At 48.0% G+C, this 17,723-nt stretch overlaps 1 protein-coding gene across 1 annotated transcript in view; it reads right to left on the reverse strand.

The window, feature by feature from the left end:
* Nucleotides 1-2,216: 2,216 nt before the first annotated feature.
* NIPAL4 (NIPA like domain containing 4) overlaps nucleotides 2,217-17,723 on the reverse strand; it is a 29,008-nt gene continuing 13,501 nt past the window's right edge. Inside the window, 8 exon segments of the mRNA XM_017856625.1 lie at nucleotides 2,217-4,622; nucleotides 5,446-5,606; nucleotides 8,447-8,537; nucleotides 10,110-10,166; nucleotides 14,205-14,444; nucleotides 17,141-17,222; nucleotides 17,224-17,298; nucleotides 17,300-17,467. Coding sequence (XP_017712114.1) covers nucleotides 3,994-4,622; nucleotides 5,446-5,606; nucleotides 8,447-8,537; nucleotides 10,110-10,166; nucleotides 14,205-14,444; nucleotides 17,141-17,222; nucleotides 17,224-17,298; nucleotides 17,300-17,467 — 1,503 coding nt within the window. The 3' untranslated portion in view covers nucleotides 2,217-3,993.

Below are 17,723 nucleotides of genomic sequence, written 5' to 3' on the forward strand. Positions count from 1 at the left end.
CAGCCAGGGATAGAGTTGGGTGTGCTTTCTAATTCCAGAACCCTGCATGATACCACATCTCATATTCATTAGTGCTTCCCAGTCCATAAAAGTATCCCACTCTTATTCTCTCATTGATCCCTACCTCAATTTTGAGGTTCTATCGGAGAGATGGAGGATTAATAACCATGATGGAAGGTAACAGTTACTGAATACAGTCAGCCCTCCCTAACTGTGGGTTTCAAATCCATGGATTCAACCAACAGCAGATTGAAATGTTTGAAAAAAAAAAAAAGTACAACTATAAAAAGGAATACAATTTTAAAATACGGTATAACAACGAGTTACACAGCGTTTACATTGTATTAGGTATTCCAAAAATCTGGAGATGATTTAAAGTCTATGGGAGGATATATGTAGGTTATATGCAAATACTATACCATTTTATATAAGGGATTTGGCCGTCCTTAGATTTTGTTACTCACGGGGGTCCTGGAACCAATCCCCTGCAGATACCAAGGAGCAGCTGTATTTAACATATGCGAGCCACTGCATGCAATTTACAAATAAGGATTATCTCATTTAATCTTCACAAAAACACTGGGAGGGGCTTCTTGCTCTCTGATTATACTTTTTTTGTTTTTTTTTTTAAAGATGGAGTCTTTCTCTGTCACCCAGGCTGGGGTGCAGTGGCAAGATCTCAGCTCACTGCAGCCTCCACCTCCCAGGCTCAAGCAATTCTCGTGCCTCAGCCTCCCGTGTAGCTGGGATGACAGGTGCCCACCACCATACCTGTCTAATTTTCACATTTTTAGTAGAGATGACCTCATGGGATCCATCCGCCACAGCCTCCTGAAGTGTTGGGATTACAGGCGTGAGCCACCACGACAAGCCTGATTATACTTTTCTAACCTCTCATGGTTATGAGGTTGCCTATGGACCCTAAAGAAATCTAAACACAAATGCTTTCACTACTAACATGCCTGCTCATGAAATTGCTTCCCACTTACACATCCCTTCCTGGTTAAGAGGCCACTCTTTCCCTGCTGTCAGCCAGTCTCTGGGGTGATGCTCACATGTTGGTCACTAGCATAATGGAGAAAGCCTGGTTGGACAGACGCTGGTTGAAGTCCTGACTCTGTTTTCTACTCAGTAGATAAGTGGGCCTGGATAAGTTCCAGATTTCTGAGTCTCTTTTCACTATACAAATGGGAGTAATATACCTACCTCAAAAGTGTCATGATCATCAATGAAGTTCTGTATGTGAAAGCCCCCAACAGCACCTGTCACAGGCTATGTGCTGAGACATTGCTGACTATATCAGTTTACAGTTGCTTTGCTTAACATGCAGCGTTCTATTGGGATCTCCCTTGCATTGAGTGCTGGTCCCAGGAGAGTCTGGGCAAGGAAGGACTGTGATATTGTTCCTTCAATCTTGTTGTTTTTTTAGTGCCTATGATGTACTAGGGACTGAGGATAAGCAGTAAATTAATGCCAACTCTCATGAAGCTTGTATCCAGATGGGGAAAGAGCACAGATCACAAGAAAATAAATGAATAAAGTAGTGGCAGATTATGCACCAGGCACAGTGGCTCAGGCCTAAAATCTCATCATTTTGGGAGGCCAAGGTGGGAAGATCACTTTAGGAAAGGAGTTTTGAGACCAGCCTGGGTAACACAGCAAGGCCTCGTCTTTACCAAATCTGAGCCTGGGAGTTTGAAGCTGCAGTGAGCTACGATCACACCACTGCACTCCAGCCTGGGGGACACAGCCAGACCCTGTCTCAAAACACAAAAAAACAAAACAAATTATACAATTGGGAGCAAGGTTAGTCTTGGAGAGATGCATGATGCCTGGTGGTTGAACCAGATATTGACTTTGCTCTTCCTGGCTGTGTGACCTTGGGCAATTATTTAACCTCTTTGAGTTCCTTTCCTCATCTATAAATGGGAATAAAAACATATCCAACTTGAGGATTTGTGAGGAGTTAAAGAGAGAATTCACAGGAAGCACCTACTATGCCTGGTAAGGGCTCAGGTGTTAACTAGGGATGAGTTGTCTTCAACTGACTCCATTTCGAAAACTATCTTTCCCACTCTACCAAGGGTGTTAACTATCAAAGACACGGTAGGGGCTTTATTGGCAGTCACATTCATTCAGAGATTGGAGACTGTCCTTCCAGCACTGGAAAAACCAGTTTAATCACTCAATGCTCAAGGAAGGTCAAGACACAAGTATCAAATAAATATAATCTGAAATCTTTATTCTTGATCCTGCAGACCACACTCTAAGGGCCCTCAGTTTACTGCCATTCTCAAGATCCAAGTTGTTGCATTGCTTTTAATTACAGACGGAAATCCACATTCATCAAAAACTGGGGATTTGAGGCTGAAGAGTCAGGAGCCAGTCTGCTGGTCAGCCAAACCTTGGAGCTCCAAGGCCAGCAGGAATTTACCTGGGCTTGGCCCACTTAGGGCACAGGATAGAAACATAGAGTGCAGGTAGAGTCACACCGGGGAGGCCCTGCATCAACCTTGGGGCTGAGGATCAAAGTCTTCCCTCTTTCCAGATATACCAGCCCACTAATTTCCCTTTCTAATGGTTCTTCTCCAACCCCCGCACTCTTGCAGCTAGAAAAGAGATGGGAAGGGAAGGAATAGTAATTATCTCTCTCTCCAGCTGCTCTGGTTTTTTGTATGCCTCTGGCCAAATGTGAAGGGACCAAAGGTACTCCCCATAGCAGGTGGTGTTGGAACAGTCAGGGCATGCTACTTCCCAGTGTGACAGCTCATCAGTGGAGTGGGGGACTCGGTGGCAATCTGGTCAGCAGCTAGAATGCATCCCATGCCAAGTCTGCACCTCCACTTGGCCATTGAGATTCACAGCTGATCCCACTGTCCAAGCCTTTAAGGCTGCAGCCCAGAAATTACCCCTGAGTTCTTTTCTTCTAAGTTCCTGGATGAGCACCAGAGTCAACAAAAAAGTTAGCCCCTAGTATCCAGACAGCCTGGGACTGTCTTCTGCCACATCCCAACTTTGCTCCTCATCCTCTTCCCACCTCCCCAGATCATAAGTTGGTTGACTCCTTGAGGAATAGAAAAGTGCATTCTGCCAAATTCTAGCTTGGCAGCCAGGCCACTTTGAAGCAGTGAATTTGCTGTTCTTTTTTCAGAGTAAGACAAAATGAAAACACTGGGTTTGGCCACCAGAGTTTGGCTGTGGTTCTATTATTGTTTTGTTTCCAGTTCTGCGATTACTGCCTTTATGTCTCAGTGACTGACTCCTTAGGATGTAAGTAGAGGGGGAAGGGGTGATGGTGGGATGGACTGGGTGGATACCGAGGTGCTGACTGCCAGGCTGGAGTGCTCGGGGAATGAGCTGGTTGACATTTTTCCCTGAGACATCAAGTGGCTTTCACAGTAAGAAGGTCAGCTGAGGTCTTGCTTCTGCCTCCAAAGAGGAAGTGACAGGAGCAACAGGATATTTTACATTGGTCGTGTCCCTGTCAGCTCTAGATAGGGAGGCATGGCCAATAGCCCTTTGGGCCTCTGGGAGCCAGCTCTATGTCATCCTTGGGCTAAACAACAACAACAACAACAACAACAACAACGGAGATTCCGTCTCAGGAGGAGAATTGGTGTAAAGGAACTCCCAATGACCAATATCTCAGTGAACTCCTTGGACTGTGCTACATTCAATGGGTCAGATTCCACCTTCTTCCCAATGGCATAGAGACGGCACCGAAAGAATGAAGGAGAAGGGAGGTCCAGGGGACCTGCAGGCACTGATGTAAACTTGGGTATTTGGTCACTGAGTCTGTTTCCAGGAAGTTCTGCCACCATTGCTATTTGGGTAGAGATGTTTCTCCTGGAAACAGTGATGAGGTATAAATGAACTTCTCAAGAAAAGAGAGCCCATTGGTAACAGTTGCACTGGAAAATAACCAGGTGGTTTTGAAATTGGGAGGTCAGGCTGTACCACTGGGCTCATCCTCTCACTCACATATTCCAAGCTTCAAGAATGGATTATAAATACTTTGGGTTTCTCTTCTGGCGATGAGGTGCTGGCGAGTTCTATATTGTCCACAAGGACGTTCTTGTCTTCCAGTCTAATGACAGTGGGTTCTGGAGCGGGAGAAGGGGGTGGGTTTTTGTGCATGTGGGGCAAGCTGGAGCAGCTGATGTCCAGATCTTTGAAAGCATGCAGCATGAACACGCCCAGGATGATGGTGACAAAGCCCGAGAGGGTGCCCGCAATGTCCACAGCAGACATGCTGTACCACTCCTTGAAGAGGATGATGGACGAGGTAACGACCACCGTGGTGAAGAACACGTAGTAGATGGGGAACACTAGGGAGGTGTTGAAAATGTCCAGTGCCCTGTTGAGGAAGTTGACCTGAGTGCTGAGGGACAGTGCCAGGATGAGGGACAGGATGTAGGGGAGTGGGTGCCTGACAACTGGCAGCCCCTGGAAGAAGTTCTTGATGGTGATGCCCAGCCCCTTGACAGCAGCCACGGAGAAGGCCCCGATCACAGAGCAGATGATGATGTAGATGAGGATATTCCTTTGCCCGTAACGTGGGGCGATGACAAAGATGAGGATGAGGCATGACACCAGCAGAAGCACAGCAAACACGATGAACCCTTCAGGAGGAGAGGGAGAAGGATCACCCAGCTGTGGAGGGTGCAGGCTGTGTCTAGGGCCCAGACTCATGGCAGTGGGAGGTAGCATTAAGATCATGGGCCCTAGATTCAGACAAACACGGGTTCCAGTCCCAGCTTCATGACTTTCTAATAACTTGGTTAGGTTGTTAAACCCCCAAGAACTCAGTTTCCCCATTTGTAAAAGAGGACCAACAATAGGATCATCCTCATAAAGCTGTTTTGTGGGATTCAGTGAGATAATGTATATAAAGCATTCATAACAGTGCCTGGCACATAATAAACACTTATTAACGGTACCCATACATACCAGGCCTGGAAGCCTTTAAGCTAGCCTCCCTCGCTAACAAGTACCAGCCCATTAACATTTCTTCTTTAGCTTGCCTTCTCCTCTAGGTGGCAGCACCTGAGATGGTCAGAACCCAATCTGAATTTTGTTTGTTTGTTTGAGACTGAGTCTCCCTCTGTCGCCCAGGCTGGTGTACAGTGGCGCCATCTCGGTTCACTGCAAGCTCCGCCTCCCGGGTTCATGCCATTCTCCTGCCTCAGCCCCTAAGTAGCTGGGACTACAGGCACCTGCCACCATGCCTGGCTAATTTTTTGTATTTTTAGTAGAGACACGGTTTCACTGTGTTAGCCAGGATGGTCTCAATCTCCGGACCTCATGATCCGCCCACCTCGGCCTCCCAAAGTGCTGGGATTACAGGCGTGAGCCACCGCGCTCGGCCCAATCTGACCTTTTATGGGGCAGTGGGGGGCATTCAACCTCCAGTATTTTCCTGCTCTTTGGGGGCTTGGAGTCTACCTGTGTCTTTCATCTTGGAAGCCATCTCCATGATGGTGGTGACCTTCTCTTCCTCAGGGGCATGTATCACCATCACTGTGCTGCCGGCCACACAGATCACGCAGCCCAGCTTCCCCAGCAGGTTCAGACTCTCTCCCAGGAAATATGAGGAGAGGATGGCACTGCACATGGAAATGGGAGAAGGGGATTAGAGCCGATATGCGTGTCCCAGAGTCCCAAAGAAAAATTGGGCCTGAGCAAGCACTCCCAGAGAACTACAGATCAGAACTCACTACTCTCTCACGTGGAAGTTTTTCTTCCAAAAAAACTTATGTTACCATGGGCAAGTCATGTGACCACCCTAAGCCTCATTGTCCCTGTCTGCAAAATGGGGATGCTAATAATATCCATGGGGGGGGGCATTGTTCTCAGGAACTAAATGAGATAACACACAGAAAATGCACAGTATAGAGCTGGTACCAAAGAATAAACACAGCTGTCACATATGGAGGGCTCAGTATGTGCTGAACATTCTGAATGTATCTCATGTATTAACTCATTTAATCCTCACAACATCCCTAGCTGAGTCCAAGAGAGGTTAAGCAACTTGGCCAGGGTCACCAGGTTCTAAGAGGCCAGACCGGAATTCTAACCCAAGCAGTCTAATTCCAGAGTCAGGGGGCTTAACTGCTATGCCACGTTGCCACTCAAGTAAACACTCATCAAATGTCTGGTAGTTTTAAAAATAATTGATACAAAATGTCTGTGCTTCCCACCACCCTCAGTTCTCCTGGGGGGGTGGGGGGCAAAAAAATGGTTTATATAGAAACTCATTTCTGGGAGTGTTAGAATATGTGCTGGAGGAATAGAAATGCAGGTGAATTTCTACCATTTTAGAGATTGAAGGTATTCCCAAACAGAAGAGTTGGAAGAACACTTCAAAATGCTCTTGTCACACTGCCTGCCCAATGGACACATCCTCTCTTAGCACTGCCAACAGATGGCTTTCAGCTTTGGCTTATAGACACCTCTGGTGGCAGAGAGCCCACCCCTTCACAAGCCAAATGAGGCTGTTGTAGATTTGCTCTAATCATTTACCAAAACTATGCCTCCTGGTAATTTCTATTTTTTGCTCCAGCTCTGCTCCTCGGGTCGTCCATAACAAATCTATTATTTCTTTCATTTATATAAGCCAATATAAACAACCTCAGTGACAATCACAGGTACCGTATCTTAGGCATTTATTACCTACTATGTATGGTGCTAGGAACTTCCTGTCTACCTCACTAGCATCTCACAATTCTTTGCAAAGTGAAATATACTATCTCCAGTTGATAGATGAGAAGACTGAATCTCAAAGAAGTTAAAATGACTTGGCAAGTTCAAATGACTAGCAAGTAGTGGAACCAGGAATTCAGCTCGAGTCCTTTCTAATTATAAAGCTCGTGGGTTTTCTTCTATGCCTCATTGAAGAGGATCCTTGTGACTTCCCTGAGTCTTCAATTTCTGGGCAAATTATCTCCAGTTCCTTGTCGCGCCGTGGTGCCATGATTTCCATTCCCCTCACATCCTCGAGCCAAGCCAGCAGAGGCGAGAAAGGAAGGGAAAAAAATCACGGGCAAGCCTCATATGATCTCAGGGGCATGCTTCTGTCTCTTCACAAAGGTGGCATTAGTTTAGGGTAAAAACCTATTGGCTGTCTCAGGACACAATTAGCCTCAAAAATCCTGCTTCAAGTTGTCAGGAGAGAGGAGATTGATATCTAAGCTCTCTTGTCGGTCTTCCGTCTTTCCTCTGAAACTACCAAATACATTTTGGCCACAATGTCCCATTCAAGAGATTATTCATGCAGGCAGGGGTCACACACAAGGATTTCATGGCTCTCCCAGCTTCCCCGGAGTAGGAATTTGCAAACTAATCGGATATGCAATTATGGTATCACAGCTACATCAGCTGTGTTGGGCCAGTTATACAGCATGAGTCAGGCCAGTTGTACAGCATGAGTTCTATTTGGTTTTTGAGTGTGCAAATGTTGCAAAATTTTCATCAAGACAGTAAAACAAATGATGGGTACTGGGTGTGGTGTGCTAGGATTTACCAGCGTTCCAAGGTTAGGCCAAGGTTGGTCTCCTTCAGATGGGGCTCCAGGACCCCCACAGAGGAGCTGGCTCTGTGTTTGTAGCTCAGGGGGCAGTGGGAAGCACAGACATTTAGTGTCAATTATTTTTAAAACTATCAAACATTTGTTGAGTGTTTACTTGAGAGGCAACGTGGCATAGCAATGAAGCCCACTGACTTTCGAATTAAGACTGCCTGGGTTAGAATCCTGCCTGACCTCTTAGAACCTGGTGACTTTGGCCAAGTTGCTTAACCTCTGTTGGGCTCAGCTAGGGATGCTGTGAGGATTAAATGAGTTAATACGCAGGATACATTCAGACTGTTCAGCACATACTAAGCTCTCACTATGTGACAGCCGTGGTTATTGTTTGGTACCAGCTCTGTACTATGCATTTTCTGTGCATTATCTCATTCAATCCTCAGAACAATGCCTCCAGTAGGTATTATTGGCATCCTCATTTTGCAGATGGGAAAAATGAGGCTTTGAGTGACTAAGTGGCTTACACGACTTGCCTATGGTAACAAAACTACTAAGTGGCAGAGCGAGGATTAGAACTAAGGCAGCGTTAATCCGGAGCACATGCTCTTAACTTGTATGCTGCATCTAATTGCAGCACCAAAATACTGGCATGCACCGTTCAGCCTGTTGATGGTGGAAGCCCTTCCAACTGGTTTGGGCTTGGCCTGCCTCTCTATTACCCAGTCAGTCAAGGGGATGCTGGGGCAAGTGGCAGCAAACATTCCCAGGGTCTATAGCTCTGAACAGCACACTGCCTCTTTCTGGAGGCTGAGACCAACCCAGGTCCCTGATTGCCAACTGGCAGTCGATCCCACTTGGCAATTCCAGGCCTCAACAAACTGAAAACGAAACAGAATAAGAGAGGGCTAGAGAGGGGACAATAACCTTATGAGGACACTCAGTGCTCCCAGAGGCGTGACGACTGTTGCAGGTGCAAATGCATAGGCTCCAAAGTTGGCAACTTCTCCAGCAGCCACTAGGAAATGAAGACAGAAAAGAGGCTAGCATGGCACAGAAGCACCATCTCTGTTCCAGACGAATCATTCCGTGTGCAACCAGCTGGAGAATCCCAGACCAGCATTCCTTAAAATCCTGATCCGTACGCTCTCTCCCTGGAGAGTCTGATCAAACGTCAGTCCCAATCTATCCAGATCGGATCCTTCCATTTTGAAGATGGTGAAGCTAAGGCCCTGAGCCCAAGGTCACGTGACATGCTTATGGGGTAGAAGCCCTCTTGTTCTTTAGGCCTCGTGGCTTCTAGTCCAGGCACAAATTTGTCTCAGGGACTGCCAGTATTTTGCACTAGATCTTTAATTTAAATTCTAGGAAGTGTTAATTATCAAAGGCAGAAACAGTTACAATTATTGATTCTCCAGGTACCAATTGGTCCATGGACCCCTCTTTTCCAGGAGAATTGTGAGGAGTCTAGAACTACAAGCAGGTGATTAGAAAAATCTGACATTCCTGGCTGGGCGTGGTGGCTCACGCCTGTAATCCCAGCACTTTTGGAGGCCGAGGCAGGCGGATGACCTGAGGTTGGGAGTTCGAGACCAGCCTGACCAACATGGAGAAACCCCCATCTCTACTAAAAAAAAAAAAAAAAATTAGCCGGGCATGGTGGCGCATGCCTGTAATCCCAGCTACTTGAGAGGCTGAGGTAGGAGAATCACTTGAACCTGGAGGTGGAGGTTGTGGTGAGCTGAGATTTTGCCATTGCACTCCAGCCTGGGCAACAAAGGTGAAACTCCATCTCAAAAAGAAAAAAAAAGAAAAGAAAAGAAAAATCTGACGTTCCCAAGGGGCAAGTCTTTTCTCTCCATCCGAGTTTTCCAATTTGTAAACTCCTGAGTTAATATACAGGATAACACTTAGAAAGTTTAGCACATGGTAAGCCCTCAATATGTGATAGCTGTGGTTATCGGAAAAGTGTCTTTTCCATCTCTCTGCTGATAGAGAATGACCTGGGTCTCTCCTTTAAAAGGAGATCGTCACTGGGATAGCTCTGGCTGAGATGGGGATCAAAACTTGATGTAGGGGGATTACAAATAGAAACCTCGTTAATTTTCCACCTAAAAGAGTCAGGGTTTGATAGCAGGAGAGGATGGGTGGAAAGTGGGGGAAATGTGGGAGTATGCAAATTTGGGCAAACTTTAAGTAACGGACCAGCTATGTTCTAAGTGGGCCAACACATTAACTGCCTGTGGACTGGGGGAAGTTGGCCTAGGAGTTCCAGCTTCTACCATGTAAAAGTCAAGAGTCCACTACCAACAGAGCTATAGAGCTATGTTTAAAGGGAAGTTGAGAAAATACACCTTCCTTGTTGCCAGCTGTGTGCAAACCTCTCGGGGAGTAGACGCTTCATGGATGAAGACTGGCTTTGAGGGTAAGATATTCTCCCTGCAAAGGTTGTCAAGGTTTTCCCCTGTGAATCTGGGCCTCAGATGGACACTTGCCATACTAGAGACAAAAATGCCCCACCCACCCCTCCCTTTATCTCTGGCCCTGCTATCAATAGGCCACTGTTACTAGTAGCAAACAACCCACTTACTGGTGAGAAATCCAGCCCACCACATTGTATCTTTCAGGTAGCCGAAGCCTCCGTCCACTGTGGAGGGAATGGACACAAAGTTAGGATGGAACTTGGCCACACGTTCTCAGGCACCTTTCCTAACTCTCTGCTCACTTCCCGGCCTCTAAGGGCTGCTCCTTGAGGCTTGGTTCTGGGCCTTCTCCTGGGTGGGTTCATTTGTTCCTAAAGTTTTAAATACCATGTATATCTGTTGCCTCTGTATCTGTAGCCTGGACCTTCCTTCTGAGTCCAGGTATATATCCAACTGCTTACTTCACATCTCCTCTTGGATTTCTCACAGGAATCTCAATCTCTGTCCTAAGTGGAGCTCTTGGTTTTAAATGTTCCCCACCCACCTGCCAAATGAAACACAGTAAGTGGCACTCTCATTTATCCGGTTGCTTAAGCCAGAAACCAGGGAACTTCTCTTTGACTCCTCTCTCTCCTTCTGCAACTGGTAACTCTGTCTCCAAAAAGCATCTTGCATGTGTCCACTCCACTGCTACCCGCTACACCAAGGCACTGTCATCCCTGCTCCAGGTTGAGGCAACAGCCTCCTTCATAGTTACTCTAGTTCCACTCTTGACCCTTTAATAACCTATTTTTCTTTTCATGTTAACCAGTGGTCTTTTAAGAATGCAAATCAGGGTCGAGCATGGTGGCTCACACCTGTAATCCCAGCACTTTGGGAGGCCAAGGCAGGCAGATCACAAGGTCAGGAGATCAAGACCATCCTGGCTAACACAGTGAAACCCCATCTCTACTAAAAATACAAAAAATTAGCCAGGTGTGGTGGCAGGCGCCTGTAGTCCCAGATACTTGGGAGGCTGAGGCAGGAGAATGGCGTGAACTTGGGAGGCGTAGATTGCAGTGAGCCGAGATGGCGCCACTGCACTCTAGCGTGGGTGACAGAGTGAGACTATGCCTCAAAAAAAAAAAAAAAAAAAAGAATGCAAATCAGATTATGTCCCTCCTCAACTTATGGCTAACCAATGGCTTCTGAGTGCTCTCAAGATAAAGACCAGAATCCTAAACAAGACCATGCATAGTCTTGGCTCTACTCACCTGTCCAAGCACATCTCCTGCCACTCTTCTCCTCTCTCTTAGTTCTCCAAAAACGATGAGCTCTTTTCTGCCTCGAGGCCTTTGCACACGCTTTCCCTGTATCCAGAATACTCTTCCTACTAATATTTGCCTAAACTTACACTCACTCTACAGGTTGCTGTGTGACTGTTGCTTCCCCTACGATGCCATCCCTGACTCCCTGATTTCTATTATTTCCTGTTGGAGTTCCCTGTCTCCCTGCCTCCCTCCATCCTTTCCTTCCTTCCTTTCTTCTTTCCTTTCTCTCTCTCTTCCTTCCCTCCCTCCCTCCTCCCTCCTTTCTTCCTTACCTTTTTCCTTCCCTCCCTCCCCCACTACAGGGTCTCGCTTGGTCGCCCAGGCTGGAGTGTGCAGTGGCACGATCATAACTAAATGAAGCCTCAAACTCCTGGGCTCAAGGGATCCTCCCACCTCAGCCTCCTGAGTAGCTGGGACTACAGTCATATGCCACCATGCCTGGCTAATTTAAAAAAGTTTTCTGTACAGATGGGGTCACGCTATGTTGCCCAGACTGGTCTCAAACTCTTGGACTCAAATGATCCTGACACCTCAGCCTCCCAAAGTGCTGGGATTACAGGTGTGAGTGACTGCACCCAGCTGGGGTTCTCTTACTGAGCAGCTCTTCTCTTTCATGGCATTGTTGTTTATAATTTTAGTTGATCTTCTTATTTTATGACATTTCACCCAGTAAAATGGAAGCTCTGCAAAGCCAGGAACTGTGTCTGCTTTGTTCAGGACCTGGCACATAGTCAATACTCAATAACATTAGCAACAACGATGACAATAATGATGGATGATGATAGATGGGTTTAAGGTAGTTTCATACAAATCCAAAAATCTTATGTTGCTTTTTGGGAATGCCCACTTTTCTAAGGAAAAGGTTTCTTGTTTTCATCGGGTTCCTAAAAAGGTCAGAATTTCCTGTAAATGTTAAGAACTCTGAGAGCATTCTACTCTAAGGGTTGAAATCACCGAAGATACTGAAATAGCAGATTGGAGAAAAAAACCTATTCCAGGGAAGCTGTCATTCTGAATGGTCGATAATACCTTCTCTGAGCACAAGCAGAAATTTCCCTGGCACTCTGGGAGTTCTCTGGCCTTTCCAACACTTGTCTAGAAGTGAAGGGTGGAATAGCAAAGACCATTGTTCCCGGCTTCATCCCTGCACCTTACAGCTATTCATTTTGCAGCCCACATGGGCTCTAGACCTATACGTCTAACTGTGGGAACCTCCTACTGAGATAACAGTAATACCAGTACTAGTGCTAGTGTTTGCACTAGTACCTCTAACTGTGGGGACCTCTGACTGAGACAACAGTAATGCCAATCCTAGTGCTACTCTGTGCTAGGTATGACTCTAACTATGTTGCATTTTCTTATAACCCTTCAGGCTGGTACTATTCTTATCTCCATTTTATAGATGAGGAAACTGAGGCATAGAAATGGATACTTTTCTAGCCCAGAATTGAATCACCAGGAATTGAGGAGCCAGAATTAGAACCCTAATAGTCTGCTTCCAAAGTGCAATATCCCATAGAAACATTAAATTGAACATGTCCAAACCTGAATGCATCATCTTCCCATAAACCTGTTCCTCCTTCGACGCTCTTCATCTCAAGAAATAGCACCTTCATCTCCCCAGTTACTCAAGTCAAAAGCATGAGTCATCCTTGACTCCTTCCTCCGCCCCCCCTTGCTTGAAGCCAACCTGTATCAAAGCTGGTAAGCTCTACCTTCAAAAACTAGCTCTGGAATCCGCCACTTGTCTCCATTCCCATTTCCATCTTCCGGGCCCAAGTTCTGTCCTTTCGCTCACCTACTTGGTCTCCCAGGCTCCAGGCTTGTCCCCTCATCCGTTCTTCACCCAGCAACCGGGGATCTTTTCAAATTGCAAATTAGTCTGTGTCACTCCCCTGCCTAAAACCTTTCAGTCACCTAACAATTGCACTTAGGCTCTGTGCTTCCGTTTACAAGACCCTTCATGAGCTGGCCCTTCGCTCACCACGCACCCCTCCTGCTCCTGCCATCCTGAATGACTTTCGATTTCTAATATCACTCAAGCTCTCTCACCTCTCAGCCTTTGCACATGTTATCCCTTCTGCCTGGAACACTGTCTCCCTCTTTCCCCTTTTACCTTGCTGTCTCCTCATCATCTAGGTCTCAGTTTAGAGATCATCTCTTCTAGAAAAACCTTCCCTAATCTCCTGAGTCTGGGCTTTACACACCCCTCCAAAATATTCCCCCATAGCAGGCTGTGTTTTCCCCATGATGGTACTTAACACATGATAAAACAACTGCCTACTGACTCATCTGTCTCTTCCACTTGACTGAAGGTTCCATGAAGACACTGAATCCCCATGTCTAGCATTGTCCCTGGCATACAGCAGGCATGCGATAAATGGTGATTAAATGAATGAGTCCTTCTGTACAGGATTTCTTTTCTTAAGCACTGTTTCACAGAAAAACATCTTATTTCCCAAACAAGCAAATCCCTTGGGGTCAGAGACCTCACTATTTTCTGGCAGCCCAGTAGGGAGCTCAATCGGATGGCAAGTGAGGGCACACCAGCGTCTGACATTGCTGTCAGCAGAGGTAGCTATTTCCATTTTGCAGAGAAGCTGTGACTTGCCTGTGATGACGCTGGTAGGAAGTAAGACCAAGACCAGACCCGCAGTATCTGATTCTTGGTACTGAGACTTGTCCCTTCCCTCCTCTAATAAACACACCATTAAGGTCTCAGGAAATTGGATTCTAAAGGAAGTCCTCCTGCTGGCTCTCTAAACTGAGACCTCCTGTTGGAGACCTTCCTTTTTAACCCTAAACCCTAACCCTGTTGGCAGGTGGGATTCCAGACAGGGTTGACAATGAGCCTTTTGTATCTCGCTGAGGCCATCCTCTTAGACTGCAGCCCTGGCCCCTGTGAGGGTTCAGCTGCCCTGTGCCCCATCCTCTCCTGGCCCAGGAACCTACCAGCTCTAGTGGCTCCCGTGGCCACGAGTCGCAGGAGGCCTTTCTTCTTGAGGATGACGCTGCTGCCGATGAGGAAGCTGGACAGGAAGGCCAGGCCCAGGCCGATGTAGAAGCCATAGTTCTGCCTGATCCTTTCTTGCCAGCTGTGAAAGGTGGCATTGCTGGGCACCTCAGGGCTGAGGTCACTGACAATCTGGCACAGGACTTCTTGGGAGGAGCAGTAGAGGTGGAGCAGGGAACCTGGATGGGAAGACCATGGTGAGAGAGTCACACTGGGGACATTTGCACACTTTTAAAATATTGGAATTGGCCACTGTTTCAAATCCTGTGCTTCTGCTACTGCAGCGCTATACGCATATACTGTGCCTCCATCCAAAAATAATAATGTTCAGTGAGTGCTCACTCTAGCTAGGGGCTTTCTTTGCATGACCAGAACAAATTTGTACCACCACGTGCCAGATACAAACATGGGCAAAGGGGCAGACCCTCAGTCAGAAGAAGTACACAAGTTCAATGAAACTGCAAAGAATAGCCAGTAATTCTCCAGTGCTACCACTCACATGGTCCTCTGCTCTGGGCTTTTCCAGGAGGGTCACTAGTGACCACTTGAAAACAGGCACGACAATCATTTCTAGGCTTTTAGTTGAAGAAACCAAAGCTCTGATAAGTTTAGTAACCTGCCCAAAGCCAAAACATGGGTACTAAGTAGTAAAGCCAGTGTCAGATTCTAAGCTTATCTGATGCCAAAGCCCATGCTCTTAACCACCACACACCTCAATAAAGCAGGTAGCATCTGGCCTCCTAAGAGGCTTTTTGTTTGTTTTTGTTTTTGTTTTTTGGGTAGAGATGGGGGGTCTCACTGTGTTGCCCAGGGTGGTCTTGACCTCCTAGCCTCAAGCTATCCTCCTGCCTTAGCCTCCCAAAGCACTGGGATCACAGACGTGAGCCACCGTGCCTGGCCCTAAGAGGCATTGACATTTAAAAATTGGGAGATTTTCCATGAAAATTCAGGTGTGAGGCTACGGTGAAAAATCAGGCCTGCTCACCATATTGCGCCCTCTTCTAAGGCAACCACTGGCTGCAGCTGGGCAGTGTTGCCCCTAAAACAGGACATACTTTCTGCAGTTCCCCAAGAGTCTTATCTGGCTCCTTTCAGTAATTTCTGGCATGTGCTTGGCCTTTGTAGGCATCTGAGTTTGTGACCTCTGGAGGTAGCCTTTTTCAAGCTGTGTGTCACCAAGGCCCAGGTCCCTATGCCAAGGATGTAAGCCTTAACCAACTATCCCTCCCACCAACCTAGAACTCCCAGCCAGTGCCTGGAAGGGACCCCAGGTCCATGGTCAAGCAGCTCTGGCTCTGGCACATCTGCAGTGCAGAGTGGCATCTTGGTGGAACAGACTAAGGGCAATGTTGACCTTTCTTCCATGACACAGACCCATGAATAACAGAGCTTGAAGAGCCCTTAGAAAGCAGCCTAAATTCTTATTTTCAGCTGGGGAAACTGAGAAGGGGAAGGGCTTGCTGAGGTCACCCCAACATCTGGTGAAAGATCTGGATCCGGCACCCACTAGGGCACATTCATGTGTCTTTTGCAGTGTGAGATCTCTCTTTCCAAAACCCGTGTCACAATCAAGGGAAGATGAGACAAGAGGCATCTCAGTCCCTAATCAGACTTGTTCTGTGCTGCTCATTCCTGTTTCTCCAGCTCAGGCTTCCTTGCCTAAGAGCTGAATCTGGGGAGTTCCCTGGGCCCAGGAAATGAGCCAGAGCCTGGGATGACATGGGTTAGGGGAGGTGACTCCTGAGAGGAAGACCAAACTCATCCCCACGCCCTTCCCCTGCTCCCTGAAGGTACACCTCTAGCAGGTGGAGCCAAAGAACCCTCTGTGGATGGACTTGGCTATCACAGTAAAGCCTGCAGCACCCAAGGGCTCAGCACCCTCCATTGAGTCAAATTCTCCCACTGCAGTGAAAAGTAGAAGACAGAGGGCTGATGGCCAAAGTAATCCAATTCTGAGCATAGGCCGATTCCTGTCATCCCTTCCGGAATATGCTAGGACTGGGGAACACATTCTGGCCCAGAGAAAAGGTGAGGATGAAAATGGCCTGCCTTATTCAGGAAACCAAAGTCAGACACCTAATGGGCTGGCTTTGAAAGCTTCACTGTAGAAGGGAAGAGGTTAGAGAAACAGGGATATCTCACAGTCTGCAGTTCCAAGACAAGGTAGGAAAGTGGAGCCACACCAAGGAAGGAGTCGAGGTCTTACTGTCCACTAGCCCTGGATCTATATTCCATTTCCTTACTGTATTACCTTGAGCAAATTATTAGCTGTTCAGAGCCTCAGTTTCTGGATCTTTAGAATGGGGATAGCAAGATAGTAAAATAATAATACCTACCTACCTTCTAGAGGATTCAGTGAGATAATGCAGGTAAAGGGCCTAGTCCACTACCTGCTTTATGATCAGAACGCAATAGGAAGCCAACGGGCTTTCTTTACCCCTTCCTGTAGTTCTTTCTCTTTCTTTTCCAAAGACAAGATCATCCTGCGGAGTCCTCCCATTGACCCAAAGAGAAAGCCCAACTGCGCAGGTACTAAAACCTGAAGCAACTATACATTAAAAGCACAGAATCCCCCACCCCTACCTCTCAGAGTGTCTGCTGTCGACAAAATGCCTGCCCCAACTAACCCCCCCATCTCAACCCAGGGACATCCTTTCCTTCCCTGCCTCCTCTCAGCCACCCCAGCTGCGAAGATGAAAGTGAAGTCTCAGCCAGAACCCTGATCTTCAAAGCTGGGTGGGAGCCACCTCGTGCTGGCCCTCCCCCTCCCCAGCTTTGGCCCCCTTGGGAGGAGAGGATGCGAGGGAGAGGGGTGGCAACGAGGGGAGGGCGCGAAGCGCGGAGCCTGCCTGGTCCCCAGCCCTGCCGTACGCACCGTTCTCGCAGCTGGCGTTGCTGACCCGCAGCTCCATGGGGCCCAGGGCACATGAACCGACGCGCGGGCGGACGGCGCCCGGCGCCCGGGCTCCCCAGCTCCGGAGCAGGTGGCCGCGACTTGTCTCCCGCTTGGGTCGCGCGCGAGAAGCCGCCGGGGGTCCGGACCCAGGGGTGAGGAGAGTGACGCCTCCCAGAAGGGGAGGGTCCCCGGGGAGGAGTCACCCGGCGTCTTGAGCAACTCCCGGGGGAAGGGGGCCCAGGGCTCGGGCCGCCCGCAGGGGGGCGCCTGCCTTCCCGGCGTGAGGACGCTGCCAGGCTCCCAGCTCTGGAGTCACCGCCCCGTGCCAGGGGCAAGAGGTGAAGGGGCGGGTTCCCTGCACCACCCCTCCGATGCCTGAACCGGTGCCCAGCTCCATCCCCAGTGAAAGAGTACAGGTGCCCTGGATGGCTGGAGAAGGGGCAACTTTCCTGCCGAGGTGGAAGTGGCAACGTAGGGGTTGGAAGTGGGTACTGCTGCCAATTGGGAACCTGGGTTCCTTCTTTTCCTTCCTTCTGGCCCTCCCACCCTCCCCCTCTCCCTC

The sequence above is a fragment of the Rhinopithecus bieti genome, unplaced genomic scaffold (assembly GCF_001698545.2).
Source record: "Rhinopithecus bieti isolate Rb0 unplaced genomic scaffold, ASM169854v2 scaffold_2915, whole genome shotgun sequence".
Lineage (NCBI taxonomy): Eukaryota > Metazoa > Chordata > Mammalia > Primates > Cercopithecidae > Rhinopithecus > Rhinopithecus bieti.